The 19,960-nt window shown below is 42.7% G+C and overlaps 2 protein-coding genes across 29 annotated transcripts in view; one reads left to right on the top strand and one right to left on the bottom strand.

Moving 5' to 3' along the window:
• The window catches only part of APLP2 (amyloid beta precursor like protein 2), a gene marked incomplete at its 5' end in the record, with an annotated part of 68,630 nt that overhangs the window by 11,384 nt on the left and 37,286 nt on the right, over positions 1 to 19,960 (top strand). The window lies entirely within an intron of this gene.
• On the bottom strand, positions 3,380 to 3,995 carry LOC307055727 (mitochondrial carrier homolog 2). Its single transcript, XM_079707926.1, has one exon. The coding sequence runs from the start codon at positions 3,958 to 3,960 to the stop codon at positions 3,433 to 3,435; it is 528 nt and encodes a 175-aa protein (XP_079564052.1). The 5' UTR covers positions 3,961 to 3,995; the 3' UTR covers positions 3,380 to 3,432.

Raw genomic sequence — 19,960 nt, 5'->3', positions numbered from 1 at the left:
TCCAAGACACACTTTAGAATTTTCTTAAGGTTGGCTGGTGACATATATTCTTTCACCAAATACCTGTCTTAGTGTCTTTCTTGCAAGATAGGTTCATTGGGAATAGAATTTCTTTCACTGTTTTAAAGATCTTATTCTTTATTCTATTCCTGGTCAATATCTTGGTGTTCAATATTATCAATAGCTTATTGGAATTAACTGTCAGATTGTTGTTCCTTTGAAGATAATGTGTCCCTTATCTCTGACTACTTAGTAGATTTTCTCTTTGAATCTGATTTTCAGCAATTTTACTATGTACCTAGGTTTGGATTTTTAAAAAATGTATAGCCCCTTGGCATCCTTGGGGGATTGGTTCCAAGACACCCCTACCCCCAGTACCAAAATCTGTGATGCTCAAGTCTGTTATGTAAAATGGTTCTAGTATTTGCATGTAACCGTCAAATATCCTCCTGTATACTTGCAGTCATCTCTAGATTACTTAAAATACCTAATGCAATGTAAATGCTATGTAAATAGTTGTAAATATAATGTAAATGCTATGTAAATAGTTGGCCCATGGCAAATTTGAGTTTTGCTATTATGAATTTTCTGAAATTTTTTTCCCCTGAGTAGTTTCAATACATGGATACACAGTCTGAGGATATGGAAGGCTGACTGTCTTCAGCTTGTAGAGCTCCTTGAATCTGTGATTTGATGTCTTTCATCAGTTTTAGACAATTATCAGCCATTATCTAAGTATTTAAGTATTTAAATATTGCTTCTGCCTATTTCTCTTTTCTCTGGGACTCCAAAAACAAACATCGTAGACACTGTTACTCTGTCCTGTGTTTTTCCATGCCTCATTTGATAGCTTTTCTTTTGACCCATCTTTCGGCTTACTAATGATTTCTCCAGCTATATTTAGTCTACCATGAAGTCCCATCCATTGAGTTCTTAATTTTAGTTGTTGTGATTTTCAGTTTTATAATTTAAAAGTTTTTTTTTTAATTGTTCCTAGATCAGAGATGAAATTCTCAATTTTTGTCTTTTGTGTCTTTGAACATGAAAAGTATACTTGGAGTCTCTGTCTGGTAATTCCTGTGTTTGGGGTCCCTGTGGATCTTTTCCTGTTGTCTGTTTCTGCTGGTTATTTATTCATGTTATCTTGTTTCCTTGTTTGTCAAGTTATTTTTTATTATGAGCCATACGTTTTATTTACACAAATGCTTATAGATTAATTTAAGGCCTAGGCTAATGTTATGCTCCAGAGAATGTTTGATTTGCTTCTACCTGGAGTTTGATGAACTAGAGATCCAGGATATCTCATTTCACGGATTGAGAGGATTGGAAGTTGAGCTGCAGTCTCTGTGAAGTCCTGTCAATTCTGGATTACCCTTCTAGGTTCAGCCTGCATTGGGGTATCAACTCCAAACCACTAGTGTATTTCCAAGTATGTTTCCTTTCTCCTCTCCCTCCTGCCCTGGACTCCAGTCCCTTTCCCGTTGGTCCTTACAGGCTGTTAAAAGCACTGCTCAGCTATTCCCTTTAGGATATTTCATCATCCCCCGAGGAAAAAAGCCCTGTGAGCTATATTCATCTCCTTGGACCTTCATCCTCCTCTGGTTACTGACCTAGGAAATCTTCACTGTCTTTTTAGGTCCCTACTGCCTTTAACTAAGTGCTTTTTAAAAAATATTTACTTATGTGGCTGCGCTGAGTCTTAGTTGCCACACGTGGGATCTTTGTTGCCGAGTGTGGGATCTTCATTGTGACATGTGGGATCTTTAGTTGTGGCACGTGGGATCTAGTTCCCTGACCAGGGATCGAACTCAGGCCCCCTGCATTGGGAGCTCAGAGTCTTAACCACTGGACCACTAGGGAAGTCTCTAACTAAGTGCTTTTGAAAAATATTTTATGTTGCTTTTCTAGCTGTCCTCATCAGGAGGGTTGGTCTGAATTACCTAGTTGACCATAATTGGAAATTAATTCTCTTGAAATTAGATATCTACTGGGAGTTTATAGAGAGAACCTGTGTTACTTTAGGTATTGGGGAAGAAGAATAGACAAGCAGGAATAGAGTGGCAGATTCTGGTGGTGGTTGGAGTGATAATAACAGTGATAGTTATATTTATGGTGCAATTAGTATGTATAGTGTTGTACATGTACTCACTGAAACCTTTGAACTACCTTCTGGGACACATACTGTGGTTATCCCTGTTTTACAGACATAGGAACCAAGGCGTGAACAGATAAAGTAACTTGACCAAGGTCACAATCAGTAAGTGATGAACTGGCTCTCAAGTTTGTGCTAACTGGTAGAACAGATGGCCTGGTCAGAGGCCTGGAGAAGGGATATCTCAGGTCAGCATGGGGCCACCAAAGGTTTATGGAAAGTTACCAAACAGTCAACATTTGGGCAAAAATTTGCAATAGGTGATTCTTAGTAATCAGAAAGTAAAGAGAAAACTCTTCTGAGGTTATTTCTCCATCTTTCTCCACTACCAAACCAGTATCAGGTCATGGAATTTAGATTTACAGTCATTGTACGTTATGACTTGAGTGTGTATCATCTCAGGAACCTATTTGCTACTTCTTACAGCCTTTCATTAAAGACTGAGATTCTAAATTGATTTTTTACAGATGATTATTATGGTGACTCTTAGTGTGTATCCTGTGTTAAAAAAAAATATATATATATGGTCATTGTGAAAAATCTGGAAAACACAGGTAAAGCTAAAAAAACAAACAAAACAAAACAAAAAAAAACAGAAAGAAATTAACTGTAATTTACCATCCAGGTAAGTAACTTTAAAATTTTCCTGGTCTGTGTTCTGGACATCTTTGTTTTTTGAAAGGATGGATTCCCCCTTACATGTTTATAAGCTGTTTTCCTGCCTTTGGACATATTGAAAAACTTTCCAAGCCATTAAAATATTTTACAGCATCACTTTTAATTGAATCACCGTTCATGGTTTGGGGCATTTGAACTCCCTGCATTTTTAAATATGCAATATCCACCACTTTTAGTTGCCTTCCACGCTTTGAATTTGGAGTACTTAAGCTGATGCACAAATATTTTGAGTTATTGCATGAGAATGCTGCCTGCCAGCCAGTGGTTGGATGTTTGCAGCAGTATTGGAACCATAATTTGAACATTTTATTGCGTTTTGCCTTTATTTTATTGTTGAGTAGCACATGGTTTGATGGAGTTGGTGCTTATTTGGTGCTTTTGAGATCTAGAGTCTTTGAACTTAGATGAACACACAATGGGCTCAGTTATGTAGAAAGAACTAAGGAATATTTATAAAATGATAGAATTGAGTTTTTTTTTCCATTTTCCCAAGATTAAATGATTATTAAAAAAGTGTGCCACACTATATAGAAATCAACATTCTCTCCCATAATTTTGAGCATCTGGGACTATAGAAATGTCACTGTCCCTGCCCCACATCTTCAAATTAACATTCTTAGGTCACAACAATAAGTCTTCTCATAGGGGACCTTCCGGGAAAGCAAGCTATTTCCCCCGCTCATATTTCCCTCTTTTTGTAGCATGCACCAGTAATCTATCCAAGAAGAATATATTGGGGAGTAGGGAGGGCATCCACCAGCAAGCCCACGGTTGTTGACAGCCATAAGATTAGAGACAAGCACAAAGGGGTACGTCAACATACTGGCAAAAAATCCTGTGACAGCTTGGGAATAACTCTTCATTTCATTCATGGTGGAAACCCCACCTTCCAGTGCATAAGTGTTGACAAGGTAGGCCAGTGAGTTACAGAGCCACAAAGAAATGCTGTCACCTAGGAGGCAAGGAAAAAGACCCGCAAAAAATCCTAGGATGGCTTCTTCCTGATAGATAGTTGCTAGGAAGCCACAAAGTCCACAGTACTTGGATTCTCTGCCAATGAATTGTACCATAGATCTCAGAGTGATCACATGGAAGGGATGTGTGATGAGAGTAGCAGCAGAACGAGCCATCACCTCTCGAGTTGTCTCCTTGATAACTCGGTCAAAGGAAGACGAAACTTCTTTCTGTACATTTCCAGATCCTGACTCCTCAGCATTGTCACACTCCTGGTAATGCTGTAAAACTTTATCACGGACCACAGTTCCAAGGACCCCTGAACACAGTCTTGGAGTTAAGCCTGTGAACAACCCATGCTTCCCACTGATGCTCGCAATGTGCTGAGCATAATGAGAGGCCAGGAAGCTGACAAAATTGCTGCCCCCAAATATTTCATTCTGTTGTTGGTGGAAGAGGCTCATATCCCACCTGGATGAACACCTTCATGTACATGAGCGGCTGGGACAAGATGGTGAGACCGGAGCCCGGGAGCACCTGACTGGCTGCGTCCTCCACGATGGCATCCATGGACGGACAGATGGCGCCACCAAGTGACGAAGCTGGTCCCGGATCACGTGCCAGGACCGCTGGCTTCACTGGCCCGCCCACGGTGTGCCTAGAATTAAGTTTTTAAGGATAATTTTTTCCTAAAACACTGGAAGTAGTTGAGATTTGTATAAATTATTAGCTTTCTAGTGACAGAACCGCCCCCCCCTCAAATAACATGCATATCTTTGAACTTGCCCATCTTTTCAGGATTTTATGTAAAAACAAGAGTCTTCTAATTCTGTCATTTATTTGTTTCTTTATAATTTACATTTCTAATTTTTCTTTAATGCAAACAGTATGCAGTAGATACCTCTTTTTATCCTTTTAGCTGTATCTCAGATTGACATTTAAAAGAACCTTTGGATATAACTTGTTACAGAGTTGAAGACTTTCCCTGGTAACTGGTTCATTTGAAGTTCTTCATGGTCATCGTTATTGGCAGACATTTATTAAATTACTGTATGCAGGCCACTGCATAGAACACATAGCACACAGCTGAGGGCAACATATATTGGGTTGGCCAAAAAGTTCATTTGGATGTTTCTGTAAGATGGCTCTAGCAGTGCTTAGTTGTCTTTAACTTCATTTGAAACAGTTTTGTTAGATTGTATTGTGACAGCTGTCATATGAGTATGCATTTTTTTTTTTTTTTTTGTGGTACACGGGCCTCTCACTGTTGTGGCCTCTCCTGTTGCGGAGCACAGGCTCCGGACGTGCAGGCTCAGCAGCCGTGGCTTACGGGCCCAGCCGCTCCGCGGCATGTGGGATCTTCCCGGACTGGGGCATGAACCCGCGTCCCCTGCATCGGCAGGCGGCCTCTCAACCACTGCGCCACCAGGGAAGCCCATGAGGATGCATTTTTAAAAAAATTATCAAAATTGGTGAATTTTTGTGTAGCCATTTTAATATTGAAGATGGAAGAAAAAACATTTTCAGGGCCTCCCTGGTGGCGCAGTGGTTGAGAGTCCACCTGCCGATGCAGGGAATACGGGTTCGTGCCCTGGTCCGGGAGGATCCCATATGCCGCGGAGCGGCTGGGCCCATGAGCCATGGCCGCTGGGCCTGCGCATCCGGAGCCTGTGCTCCGCAACGGGAGAGGCCACAGCAGTGAGAGGCCCTACCGCAAAAAAAAAAAAAAAAAAAAAAAGAAAAAACATTTTCAGCATATTATGCTTTATTATTTCAAGAAAACTAAAAACAACTGAAATGCACAAAAGGATTTGTGCAGTGTATGGAGAAAGTGCTTTGACTGATGGAACGTGTCAAAAGTGGTTTGCTAAGTTTCGTGCTGGAGATTTCTCGCTGGACGATACTCCACGGTTAGGTAGCCCAGTTGAAGTTGATAGCGATCAAACAGAGACATTAATTGAGAACAATCAGTGTTATACCACTCAGGATATAGCCGACATACTCAAAATATCCAAATTGAGCATTGAAAATCATTTGCACCAGTTTGGTTATGTTCATCGCTTTGATGTTTGGGTTCCATGTAAGTTGAGAGAAAAAAGCCTCTTGACAGTATTTCTGCATACGATTCTCTACTTAAACATAATGAAAATGTTCCGTTTTTAAAACAAATTGTGATGGGTGATGAAAAGTGGATACTGTACAAAAACATGGAATGGAAGAGATCGTGGGGCAAGTGAAATGAGCCACCACCAACCACACCAAAGGCCAGTCTTCATCCAAAGAAGGTGATGTTGTATATGTGGTGGGATTGGAAAGGAGTTCTCTATTATGAGCTCCTTCCGGAAAACCAAACGATTAATTCCAACCAGTACTGCTCCCAGTTAGACCCACTGAAAGTAGCACTCGACCAAAAGCATCCGGAATTAGTCAACAGAAAACACATAATCTTTCGTCAGGATAACGCAAGACTGCATGTTTCTTTGATGACCAGGCAAAAACAATTACAGCTTGGCTGGGATGTTCTGATTCATCTGCTGTATTCACCGGACATTGCACCTTTGGATTTCCATTTATTTCAGTCTTTACAAAATTCTCCTAATGGAAAGCATTTCAATTCCCTGGAAGACTAAAAGGCACCTGGGACAGTTCTTCGCTCAAAAAGATAAAGCGTTTTGGCGTATGGACACCAAGGGGGGAAAGCTGGCGGGGTGGGGGGGCTGCTGGTGGTGGTGTGATGAATTGGGAGATTGGGATGGACATATATACACTAATGTATAAAATAGATAACTAATAACCTGCTGTATAAAAAAATAAAATTCACCAAAAAAAGATTAAAAGTTTTGGGAAGATGCAATTAGGAAGTTGCCTGAAAAATGGCAGAAGGTAGTGGAATAAAATGGTGAATATATGCCGCGGAGCAACTAAGCCCGTGTGCCACAACTACTGAGCCCACATGCTGCAACCACTGAAGCCCACGTGCCTAGAGCCCATGCTCCGCAACAAGAGAAGCCACCACAATGAGAAGCCCACGCACTGCAACGAAGAGTAACCCCCCGATCACCGCAACTAGAGAAAAGCCCATGCAGCAACGAAAACCCGATGCAGACAAAAATAAATAAATTAAAAAAAGAAACGGTGAATATGTTTTTCAGTAAAGTTCTTGGTGAAATGAAAAATGTCTTATTTTTACTTAAACACCCAAGGAACTTTTTGGCTTCTTTTGTTTATCATCCTAAGATGATAAACAAAAGAAGCATTTTAGGTGGTTGGGAAAATGATAGTCAACACTTCTCCAGTCTTTTAAAAACAGATTATTTTAATCTAGCTTACCTTTTTTAAAGAACCTATTTATAGGGTTTACTTCCAGGTATTTTTATATTGTCAGCCATTAAGTTCCTGCTTTCAGTTCTTTTGGGTATGTACTGGAAAGTGGAATTGCTGGATCATATGGTAATTCTATGTTTAACCTTTTGAGAACTGCCAGCCTCTTTTCCACTGTGGCTGCACCATTTTACATTCCCACCATCAGTGGCGAGGGTTCCAATTTCCACACATCTTGGCCAACACTTGTTTCCTTTATTTTTATTTTTTTGGATATGGCAGCAGCAGCAGGCCCCCTTGATTTGTCAGAGATTCTAGTCTCCCCAAGGGAGGCTGAGTGTGGGTTGTCATTTTGTCTTATACCCCTGTCTGTTCTCTGTCATCTAGAGGCACAGAGTTTTCAATGCTTCTTGAAAAGAGGAGAAAGTTGGCTTGAAATCACCTCTTGCAATAACGATTTATTACTCATTTTCAAGTGAATTGCAAACCACATTTCATAGCAGAACCTTCGCTGATTGGCTGGTTGGACTCTGCCATGCCCCTCCCCCCTTTTGAAGAGGATTTCTGCTTAATGCTGTATGAATGTTTTTCCTTATAGCAACTCTTTTTTTCTTCCCTCTCTGTCCCCCTCCCCCTCCGTGTCTCTCTCTCTCTCTCTCTCTCTGTCTCTCATAGCAACTCTTTAAGAAAAATGATTACTTGAGGCTTGATTAACTGCCTCAGGATCTACATTAATAAAATATCCTGCTGGGCTGTTGTTTTGAAAGATTAATCTTGTGAATTGATACAAGTCATTGAGACTGAGTGTTGGTTAGTGTTGTTTTTAAACAATGGAAATAGGACAGATTAAAATCAGATTAAAATGTTTTAAGTATTGATTTTGAAAGATTAAATACAAAGCACCGACTCAAAGCTGATAAGCTCCCAGCCAAGCTGAGCCATTATGTGTGTGTGGGTGTGTGATGAGTGAAGAAGCAAACTTGTCACAGGATGTGGGGAGTTAAGGCAGATTATAAATCCAACACCAGTCCCTGGACGATTGGATCCTCACTAAAATATCCCCATGGTGATCTGATACTAGGCGAGCAGCATCTATGCCTGTCTCTGAAAAGCTATAGAAAATAAAATAGAACATGGACTCTGAGTCGATTTGAGATAATGATATCTGTTGCAGTAAACATTAAGAAGGTAATGTTTTAGCTGTGCCACTTCTAGCATCCTTTTTACTTGGTAATTTGTGAAGATAAATTTCTTTTGGATATCACATCAGTATTTGGAACATTTTGGAGTTTTATGGGAGAAAATGTTTGGAAGAAAGCAAAGAGACAAAGAAGTGATCAGAGAGGTAACATGTCCTATACAAATATAGGATCTCGATTACATCATTTTATACCAGCATAGGGTTCATTGTTGGCCAAGTAAAATATTACCATGTTAAATATTACTGAGACTAAGGTGTGGCTCCTGTGATGTTATGTGAGGGTTACTATTAGTCTTATGTACGTTTGGAAATATTTGAAACCCATTTTTTCCATAGGGCCAAAGAATTCACTTTAGCCTAATATGAACACTTGTTTTCATCCTGGCATCAGGCGTTAGAAGTGAGTTGCAAAAATTCTTCCATTGAGCTACTTAATAGCTGTTCCCAAGGAAGGTGAAGGAGGATCATTCTAATAGGCCAGCACGGATTGCCCAAATTTGGCTTGGGTACTAAGTTACCGGATAGTGTTATACTTGAATAGCTGCTTGGCCTGCCAGTTTTTGAAAGCTTCATGGTGAACTAGTTCTGATGACTTTGTAAGACTACTACTACTATAGAGTTTGGGAATCTTTCCTTTTATATTAGGATTATTCTGTTCACGTGATGTCTCCCTTACCAGCCCGAGCCTCCATGTGGGTGAGAACTTGTGACTCTTCAGTTTGTTGTCTCTGGATCCTGCTCTAATAAGGCCTTTGCAAATGTGTATTGGCTCAAAGTCCTGTGTGGTGTGAATACCATATCATATATACTCTATCTGTTCTGGCCTTTTTTTTTTTTTTTGGTCTTTGGAAGACCTTTGGGTTTTGTTCTGTGGTTATCAGAAGCCTGAGAGAGTGTCTTTTTGTTTTTGTTTCTGTTTTGTCTGTTTGTTAATGTCTCAGTCAGGCTTCTTTTACTATTTGTAGGATCTAAAGAGTTGGGGAATGGAGGCGGGTTGTCATCCTCCCCCACCCTCCAGCAGTTGGATAAAATAAGAACTTGGGCTCTTGGCACTGCTTTACCCACTTACATAACCCATACCAAATCCTTTTTAAGAAGAAGCGTCTCAAGGTCCTTTTTCCTGTCTGATTCCCGTTCGTTATTTTACTTGTAACCACTTGTCTCTTTTGCATGAGCCTGGCCTCTTTAGAGAAGCTTTTTTCTCTTTAGAAAAGCTTACCCATTTAGCCATCCAAGGACCCCATTCTTGGAAATGCCAGAAACTCTTGCTAGCCTTCATAACGGAAGAAAGGAAACTGCAGTTAAACAGAATCTACAGGTAAATGAAAAAAAGTCGTTCCGGTCATGTCTTCCCCTAGCACAGTGTTAGCTGAACACTTAACACAGTGCTGTCCAATAGAAATAAAGGCGAGCCACATATGAAATGTAACTTTTTCTAGTTGACATTTTTTTAAAAAGCAAAAATATGTGAAATGAGCTTTAACAATATAGTCTATTTAACTCAGTGTATCTGAGATATTATCATTTCAACATGTATAATCTCCTGGATGAATGCAGAGGCTTCCTAGTCTCCACCTAATCTTGCCAAATCACACCCTCTCCCCTTCTAAAATATGCCTAGCAGGGTCGTTCTGGTGCTGGCTCTGGAGGAGAACCCTGGCCCAGTTTCCTTGGGGAAACGGTTTTGGAGACTTAGCTGTCCACTCCCCGCAGCCCCGCGCCTACCCCTGCCGCAGTGCTTCTCAGATGCCAGCGCCGTCTCCACTTCCTTACGTCTCGTGCATAATGTAAGTGTTACACTGTAGGTCTGGGCTTCCCTGGGTCTGGATCCGGCCTCTAAGACGGTGAGCTCCCCAGATACTTAGACTGAGTCTTATTCGCTTACCCAGCGTATTCATTTGCTAGGCTGGCCATGGCAAAGTACTGCAGACTGCGTGGCTTAAGCAGTTGAAATTTATTGTCTCACTGTTCCTGGAGGCTGGAAGTTTAAGGTCTACGTGCTGCTGGGTTACGCTCCCTCTGAAGGTCTGAGGGAGGGTCTGTCCCAAGCTTCTCTTAGCTTCTGATAGTTCTTGGCTTTGGGCAGCGTAACTCCCATCTTCACACGGCTTTCTCCCTGTGTGTGTGTGTCGTCTCTTACATTTTTCCTCCTTTTATAGGGGTGCCATTCAGGTGGGATTAGAGGCCACCCCACTCTAGTGTGACCTGATCTTAATTACTGATATCTGCAACAACCTTATTTCTAAATAAGGTTGCATTTGGAGGTGATAGGGGTTAGGACTTAAACATGAATTTAAGGGGGGCACAGTTCAGCTCATAACTCCCAGTGACTAGCATATTGACTGTAACATAACTGTAAAATGATCAAATGAAATAACCTGAGGAAAGGATCAGAATTTTATTTTCTTAAAAGCATTATGTTTAAATAATCAAGATAGAAGCTCTCAATTTTATTAATACTTCTCATCTCTAGTTCTCAAATATATTCATAGTTAGTGGCTTTTGAATTGTTGCACCTCAAGAGATGCAGGTAGAGGGACTTCCGTGACGGTTCAGTGGCCAGGACTCTGCGCTCCCAATGCAGGGGGCCCAGGTTTGATCCCTGGTCAGGGAACTAGATCCCACATGCCGCAACGAAGAGTTTGCATGCTGCAACTAAGACCCGGCGCAGCCAAATAAATAAATAAATATTTTTTAAAAAGAGAGAGAGATGCAGGTGCAGGGTTCTAGCTCTGACTCTGTCCTGGTGAGAGAATGAATAGACCAACAAGGACAGAGAACAGGAGAGAAGAAAAGATGTCCATGCAGTCTTGATGATGGACCTAGTGACTGAGCCAGCAGACCAGAGAAGCTGGAACCTAAATGCAGGGACACCAGCTAAAAGCAAGCTGATGTGCAGAGCAGACCTTGAATGAGGGTTGGAAGCATCAGGATGAGGCTAATGGCAGGGAGGGGTTGAAACTAAGCATGAGTAATCAGGCCCTGAATAGCGCACCTCACCCCACCTCGCCGCACCTCAGGAGGAGACTTCAGGTTCCTCAGGACGCCAGGCCCAGCAGAACATGAGGCACTGACAGGGGAAAGGCTCCCTTCCTAGGCCCCGCAGACCCGCAGCAGCCAGGCTCGGGGGCCCCAGTCAGGGAGGGAGCTGAAGGGTCCCTCTCTGGACAAGCTCTGTCCCTGTACAGCAGGGTCCCTTTCCTAAACGCTGAGTTAGATGACTTAGGGTCGCCAGCCCCTTCAGGAACACCTTGAACAAGAACAAAACAGATGGGGGAACAGCAGCTTAAAGACCGTGCAGGGAACAGGCAGGTAACTTCGGTAGGCTCTTGATATTTACCGCAGAGAGGAGAGGTGGTTTCCTCTGTGAAATAATAGTTTGCAATAAAAAAAAAGCCTTTCCGAGAACAAGGAAGAGTTCTTGGTGGTTAGAAATGTGATACCAGACATTTAAAAATCTGGTTAGAAATCGTTCTGAAAGGGAACAAAAGGAATCTAGAAAGGAAGAGGTAAGAAAGGAAGAAGATCAATATAGGAGGTAAGATGCGGCTGGTAAGAATTACAGAAAGAGGAGAGAGGAAACCCAGGACTGAGTGTTGCCACGATGATGTGGCCCACTGAGCGCTCAGGCAAGTGAATGACACTCAGACCCAGGCCTATTAGAATTGAATCTCAGGATACCGAAGATTGGTAAGATTTTACTTCCATGTAGGAAACAACCAGACCTGTACAGAGAACGAGGGATCACATTGGCTTTAGATGTACCAGCAGCAGTGCTGGAAGCTAGATGGCCTCAGCTCCATACCTTAAACTCTGAGGGAACATTGCGTCCAGGTTACAGTTTAGTGCTTGTCCAAATTGCCAGCAAAGTGTGTGCGTAAGATAAAAAGTCTCATGTGTGAACGTTTTCGGGAGGCTGTGGGAAGCGGGGAGCCACTGACACAGGCGGTTAAGTCACGAAGGGGCAGAGTACTGAGTTGGGAACAGGAGAAAAGGGGGAGGAGTTTTCAGGACGGCTGTGATCAGTCCCAGGAGTGGCGGCTGTGCTCAGGCCTGGAGAGTCATCAGCGCAGTTGAAGCGGGAAGACGGTGCCTTGTCTTCAAGAAGAGGGATCAGAGCCATCCAGTCTTCTCTGCAGATCTTCCTGGGAGGCTGAGTGCCAGCGGTCAGTACAGGCAGGTGAAGGAAGAGATGGCCTTGCAGAGGCCAAGGGAGGAAAATAGAAGCCTAAGGACGGAGCTGGAACTATATAGTACCTTTTAATGTCGTAATCATGTAAATAGGAGTATTGATTGGACCAGCGGAGCAAGGGGAAGAAGGTGGGTGAACATAGGGTCTGGTGGTTTAAGAGTTCAATCCTTTAGAATAGGAAGTCGATCGATGATGTCCGGACTGAAAAGGTATGGAAGTAAAGCTTGTCATTTAGAAACGTTGGGGCATAAATAGTGGGAGAAAAGGCTGGAAGGGCCACCTTGGGCTGGAGGACTCCGCGAGGAGCCTGGTGTTGGGTGGCTTTTCAGGCTGGGCACGTGGACTCAAGTGGCAAAAGATAAAAAATGGAAACTTGCCATGCTGCCTGAGTTGTTTTCATTTTACTTGTCATTCATTACAGATGTACTTACGTGGAGGCTAGCACAGCGTTAATCATTTAGAAATCGCTGCTGAGCGGTATCTGCTTAATTCTTACTAATTTAACTAAATGTGTTGGAGAGAAAACAAGAGCACAGCCTTCAGACAGTCAGACAGTCACCTCCTTGGGTGTGAATGATTACCTACTAGGTAGTTGGTGCTGTTTCCAGGCGCCGAGGGCCCCCCCCACAAACACAGCCCCATCCCCCGGCAACCTGCATCCTGTTGGAGGGAGATGGGCAGTGCTGGTGAATGAGCAGGTGAATTTCCATTGCTGGAGGAGAAAACAAAACACCGGCAGGGTGGGGCCTGTCCTTGGGAGGGGCCCCCAGAGATGTACATTCGAGCTGGGTCCTGAAAGGTGAGACATGACAGCTCAGGGAAGAGCAGGAGCAGATGTTCGAGGTGCAGAGCCTTGAGGCAGGAGAGACCCTGGCTTGTGCCCAGGAGGGTGGCAGATGGGTTGATGGAGGGAGTGGGGAGGAAGCAGGGGTCGTCAAGAGTTGCAATCTCTTGGAACCCGAGAGTGAGTGATGTGTTCTGCCTTGAGATGATTCAAAATGCTGTGGTCGGAGTGGGTCTCAGGGCAGGGTGGACATAGCTCCCCAGGGGCCCACCTGACCAGTGGAACAGAAGTGCTCCTGGGCTTTCCCCTCTGGGGGCGTTCACACACACGTTTACATCCTTTTTATTTATTCTTTTTACTTGGGCGTAGCTTTTCCTGCTCTCCTTTATGCATTTATTTAGTAGTTAGGTGGCTGGTACCCAGGAAGGCTAATTAATGGCAGAGACAGCAAGCAGTAAGCATGCTGACTAGCAGCTCATACTCGCTTTATTACTTTATTTTTTTTAAATTGCTGATAATTACAATAATGTGCATGGGCATGGGTCCCAGACAGGAAGCATTGTTGTCTACAGGCAGATCTGGTGCGAGCTGATAATACAGTATTTACTTTTACATTTAAATGCTGCATAAATCATGGCAAAGATGCCTTTCTGACTTGATTTGAACTTGGAGAGGGTGGAGCTCTTTCATATTTGTGTTATTTTCATAGCTGTTTTGATGGACATTAGAAGTTAGTGTGATTTGTTACATCAGGATTGGTGTGTGAATATTGCTTGACCTAGTAAACAGTGAAATGTTTAGCAGAATAGCATATGGAAATTGCTGATTTTGTATTTTTAAATGTGCATTTCCTCTCCCTGCCCTGTGAATGTCATCCTGGCAAATTGTCTTATTTTCCATTTATAAAGAAAGAAAGATATGGGTTATTCACGGAGGAATTTCTGCCCTTTCTTGCCATTCAGCGTCACAGAACCTTAGAAATAAAGTGCTAACTCTTTGGTTTTCATGGAATAGTAAAGCTAAGAAAACATTTTAGATAGATAAAGTTGTCAGCTCTTAATATTATGGAAGGAGCATTTTTAAAAAACAGACTACCCATTTATTACTGCTGCCATCCTATGAAAAACATTTTAAAGCAAAGGTAAAAAAGAAGAGAACCTTAGAATTCAGGACAGTCACTTCTCAAGAGAGGACAGTTAGCAGCTCAGCACCTTCTGCATTCATGTGCGCACATGCTCTCTGGACCTTTCTTACTTGCCTAAGACCTGTTGTTACAGACCTTACCAGGCAAGTAAGGTGTTAGGGAACCCCTGCTTTAAATTTAAAACACCAGTAAAAACTGTCCTAAATATTAAAACATGGATGTTTGCAGCTGCATGGATTTTTCTTATCTTTTCCCAGATAGTGTATTAAAGGAAAAAAGATCCAGTGAAATCAGTTCAGATGTCTGACATTGGCTGTTGATGTTTGTGGTTGTAACATCTTGCAGTCAGAGCATTTCAGCCAAAGCTGACATGTTAGATAGTTTCCCAACTTAACCTTGGTAAAAATCACTAAGTTGAGTGTTTATTTTAGTGAAATATTTCTATCTGAAGAATAGAATTTTTTGAAAGAGGTGTGATTTATTGTTTCAAGTGCATGAAATATTTGAAATATGCCCCCAAATTACCTAATTTTTAATGACTGACTTAATGCCTTTAAAATAAACAAAATATTATAGAGCATCAAATCAGCCAGAAGTAAGCTTATAACTTCTGAGAATATTGCCAGGTTTGTGCTTGGATATTCAACAGAAAACTCCCCATCATTTGTAGTATTTCTGTCATCTGTGAATCAATAAGAATGACTTAGAATGAACATATTTAATGACTAAGATTTAATCATTTGTACTTCTGGGTGTTTGTTACTTGAAATCATTTCAGCCTTTTAAGGTTTAGGAAACATGCCTACACACACCCCCGCCAACCCTGTCTAGGCTGTTTATGTAGCAGGCTCTTGGTTGCTGCCTGAGTAATACTGGCCAACGAGTGCCGAGGGGAAGACCAAGTTCATACCATGGAGATCCTCTGATGTTAATATTCATGCTCCATCCTCCTGGCTTTCTGACCTTCGCAGGTAGCAGCCTTCAAAGCATGACATATTACTGCTTTTGTTTGGAATCATGCAGATTTTTCTTCAGCGAGGAAGCTGTCTTTGTTTGCAAACCACGTTTCTCATGCATCAGGAGCTTTAGGAAAGTAGACTTCTGTCTGCCGTAGTGTGAGCCAAAGCTAATATTGTGGGTGTCATTTATTGTAATACCTAACATTTGGGTAACGCCATATTTATGTTGCCCAAAAGTGAAAACTGGGGTCAGGAGAGAAACTAAATAACCTCCATGAGGCTACTTAGACTGTAAGGCAAGGGAATATCCCTCAAGAAAACAGATTTGGAGAAATAACGTAGTGCTTTTTTGATCACAGCAGTGTCTCCATAGAAAACACAGGTTCATTTAGACCTCACTTCCATTTGGCTGGAAGCTGGACCAGAACTAGGAAGCCAGCAACCCCCCCGTGATTTTCTTTTAAAGCAGTATTAAATTGTCATGTAAACATTTGGTGACTGAATTCCCTCAAAATAAATGTGGAGTGTGAATGCAGCCCTCTTCAGATGTGTCCAGACTTCAAAGGTAGAGAAGGAATGTGCAGCCTTCACCCCATTTCATGGGTTTGGGGAGGATGCCTGGTCACGTGGTGTGCCCATGACTGAAGCCCTGGTTCTTGTAGCCAGAGAAAATGAGATCTTCAGGAGCCAGCCGCTGCTAACGATGCTAACGTTTGAGTCGGGTGTTGTGCTTAGTGCTACGTGCATTCTCTTAATTTAATCCCACAACAGGCCTGAGAGGAATAGTATGTCAGTAGCCCTGTTTTACAGATAAAGAAATTTAAAGCCTGATACTAATAGCCACCAACACTTGAAGAACTCCTATGTAACAAACACTGTTTCAAGCACTTTACGTGTGTTAAACTCATTTAAACCTCAAAACGGCACTATGGTGTGTAGTTACTATTGTCCTTATTTTGTAGACAGGAGACTGAGGTCCAGAGAGGTTAGGGAACCTGCCCAACGTGGCACAGCCTGTCAGTGGTGGGGCTGGAACACGGTCACGGTTTGTCCACCTCGTACAGCCCGTGCTCTTCACCATCACATCACGTACTTCCTCCAGGGTCAGGAGTGGAGGGAGAAGGTGATGGCTGGCCGAGCCATGTCCCTAGGACCTCTGTTCCCGAGGAGGTCAGTTTCGTGGAATTCCCATAACAAGCAATTGGAAAGAAACACAGGAGCCTGTAAAGAACTTGTTCACTTGAGAATTTTAGATCCATAAACACTGTTCTGCCTTTTTTTTTTTTTTTAACTTGAAAGTGTTTTATGTATTTCAGTAACTTCCTTTGTAAAAGACTCCTAGCTCTCATCTTAGAGACACGTACAGAAAGACAGACCTCTCTTAAATCTTGGTGCTTGGATCCTTACCAGTGTAATCCAGATGGACAAATTACCACGTTCCTATAAAAAGCCTTGGAGACAGTCTAAACCATTTTCAGTCTTGGAAATGATACATCATTTATACTTTAATATTTGCAGCTCTAATAAAAGCAGGGATTATTTGTATAAATTACTGCCTATGAAAATGATACCTAACAGCTGGCATACATCAGTGGAAGAATAATGGCTGGAAGAATAATGGCCTTTTACATTCAGAGTTTTTCCGCCTCACCCTAATTCACAAGCTTCTAATTAGAATTAAGTTCAAATGTTAACAACAACAGAAAAAAAGCCGAGGATTTTCAGTTGGCGCAACATAAACTGTCACTTTTAAGAACAGGTTTCTCAGTTTGCTGTTCAAGCTGGAAAATGCTTAACAAGAATCCTGGTATTTTATTAAATAGTGTGTTGAAATGTTTGAAGCTTGGAGCTTTTTTTTTTTTTTTTTTTTTGGCTGCAATGGGTCTTCGTTGCTGCGCGCGGGATTTCTCTAGTTGCGGCGAGCGGGGGCTACTCTTCGTGGCAGTGTGCGGGCTTCTCATCGCGGTGGCTTCTTTGGTTGCGGAGCATGGGCTCTAGGTGCGCGGGCTTCAGTAGATGCAGCATGCGGGCTCAGTAGTTGCAGCTCACGAGCCCCCTAGAGCACACAAGCTTCAGTAGTTGCGGTGCATGGACTCAATAGTTGTGGCTCATGGGCTCTAGAGCGCAGGCTCAGTAGGTGTGGTGCGTGGGCTTAGTTGCTCTGTGGCATGTGGGATCTTCCCGGACCAGGGCTCAAACCCGTGTCCCCTGCATCGGCGGGCGGATTCTTAACCACTGTGCCACCAGGGAAGTCCTTGGAGCTTTTTTAAATTGAAAGCTTCACTCTGTACTGCTGAGGAAGATGCACTAGGGACTTCAAACTACAGTCACCCTTTGGACAGTAACAGAAGTGGAGTTTCTCATACGTGAGGTTCTGGGCAGAATTGTAATAGTCCTCCCATTGGAGATAAATCAAATGTAATATATATACACGTGGGGTTTTACTACATTAGGGTATGTTCAGAATCAGTAGTTACGTTTTTCAGGTATTGGGCCCGCTCTGATCATACTTGCTTGTTGCCCTACCAAAGAGCGTGTCTTCTCTTTGCAGATGGAAACCATGCAGTCACAGTCGAAACTCAGGCAAGCGATGAACAGGATTTAAAAAAATCAAAACTGTTTTATTTTCAACTAATTTTAGAGTTTTTAAAAAGTTGCAAAAATAGGAGAGGGAGTTCCCCTGTATCCTTAGACTGCGCCTCTCTTAGTATTAACATCTGACACAACCCTCATGCAGTGATCAAAACTGGGAGGTTGACATCGGTACAGCAGTGTTAACTGATGCACAGGCCTTATTCAGATACTGCTCCAGTTTTCCCACCAGTGTCCTTTTCCTGTTGCAGGATCCTGTCTGGGCTCCCACATTGCATCTGTTTTTTCTCCATAGCCTCCAGTCTGAGACAGTCCCTTGGTGTGTCTTTCCTCATCTGTCCTCTTACACGAATTATGGCTGGTGAGGTTGACGGCAGTGTCTCCACTGTGAAGTAATTTGGCTTCCCTTTTGTAGTTAATATATTGGGGCGATAACCTTGAAACTATGGATTTTTTAAACTTTGTTTGATTAAGTAAATCTTAGGTGCAGGTTTGTGGGCACAGACCTAAGTCATTTTAATTTAGGAATCATGAAGTACCATTCATAACTTAAACAAACAAATGAATACAGGATCTTCACATCCATGAATAGATTGTCATTTCACTGGAATAGATTGTCATTTCACTGACTTCTTCATTTAAAAAAGGAGGGTCGGGGCTTCCCTGGTGGCGCAGTGGTTGAGAGTCCGCTTGCTGATGCGGGGGACACAGGTTCGTGCCCCGGTCTGGGAGGATCCTACATGCCGCGGAGTGGCTGGGCCTGTGAGCCATGGCCACTGAGCCTGTGTGTCCGGAGCCTGTGCTCCGCAACGGGAGAGGCCACAACAGTGAGAGGCCCGAGTATGGCATAAATAAATAAATAGATAGATAGATAGATAGGAGGGTCTTTGAGTAAGAGTCTGTGTCTTGATGTCACTCCTGTGCCGGTGGTGCGTAGGTGCTACACGTACAGTGCTCTAATGGGAGCTGGAGCTGTGCTGCCTTGCTTCTCAGGGGTACATGGACCACAGGAGCACTTCCTGTCTCAGGAAACAGACTCCCTCAGGAATAGAATAAAGCCCTCCTCTTTGGAGGATGCTCCCTCCATGGCAGGCATTTTCACAGAGCCTGGAGCCAAATTGGAATCTGGGGCAGTAGCTTTAGTGAGGAAGGAAGTAATGGATTACCTGTTTGCTTTGGATTGGGAGGCTTTGTGAAGGGAGGTGGGGCTGAGGTGGGCCCAGGAGTTGCTTCTCTTGAGGTGATGATTAAAGGCCCTGTTTGAAGTTACATTCAGATTTATGTTTGTTTCTATTTATTTATTGCTTTAAAGCCATTTCAGGTTTTCAACCAAGTTACTAGAAGCACTTTTTACCAAGTTGAATTCCCATCCTTGAGTAGCTGAGTCAAATTAATCAACTGGAATTTCTTCATAAGAATGAATTATTAAGTAAAATGGAAGTGCTGGGCTAGGAAAGCAGTTGATGCAATTTGTTTTCAAAGCCTTAAAAATGCTGCAGTGTGCATAGATCAAGGGCTGGCCGCAGTGCCCAAGCGTGGGGCGTTAATTTTCTTTCGTAGAGGATTTCAGGTTCACAGGATATCAGAAGTGCTGACTTGGCAACGAAATCCCATTTGTAACATGTTAGGTTAGGAAACAGATTGATTTATACGTTGATGTAATGGGTCAAGGCACAGTGTGTGCCTCAGAAAATGGAGAGTACATTAAATAATACAGGAAAAAGCGATCCTGTTATACTCTAGGTGAGGTTGGGGTATGTTTGATTAGTTGATCCCTAGACGTGGTCCGCAGAGGCTTTTTATATTCCAGATGATACCTTCTTGAGAGTCTCTGATGACCACAAGGATTAATCTTTGTGAACTCAAAAATGAATCGCGGCAGCGTATGAGCTGTCTGGACTGATTCCAGTTACCCTCCTTTCCCTTGGTGGTAACATGGGAGGAGCTGTGGCTGCCAAGCTGCCTCTTCCTGCTGCTTTAACC

The sequence above is a fragment of the Hyperoodon ampullatus genome (assembly GCF_949752795.1).
Source record: "Hyperoodon ampullatus genome assembly, chromosome: 7".
Taxonomy (NCBI): domain Eukaryota; kingdom Metazoa; phylum Chordata; class Mammalia; order Artiodactyla; family Ziphiidae; genus Hyperoodon; species Hyperoodon ampullatus.
The sequence above is the reverse complement of the archived record's forward strand: the minus strand, read 5'-3'. Positions and strand labels throughout refer to the sequence as shown.

Coding starts and splice junctions, on each gene's coding strand:
- LOC307055727 (XM_079707926.1), bottom strand. CDS start 3,960: ATGGCTCGTTCTGCTGCTACTCTCATCACACATCCCTTCCATGTGATC.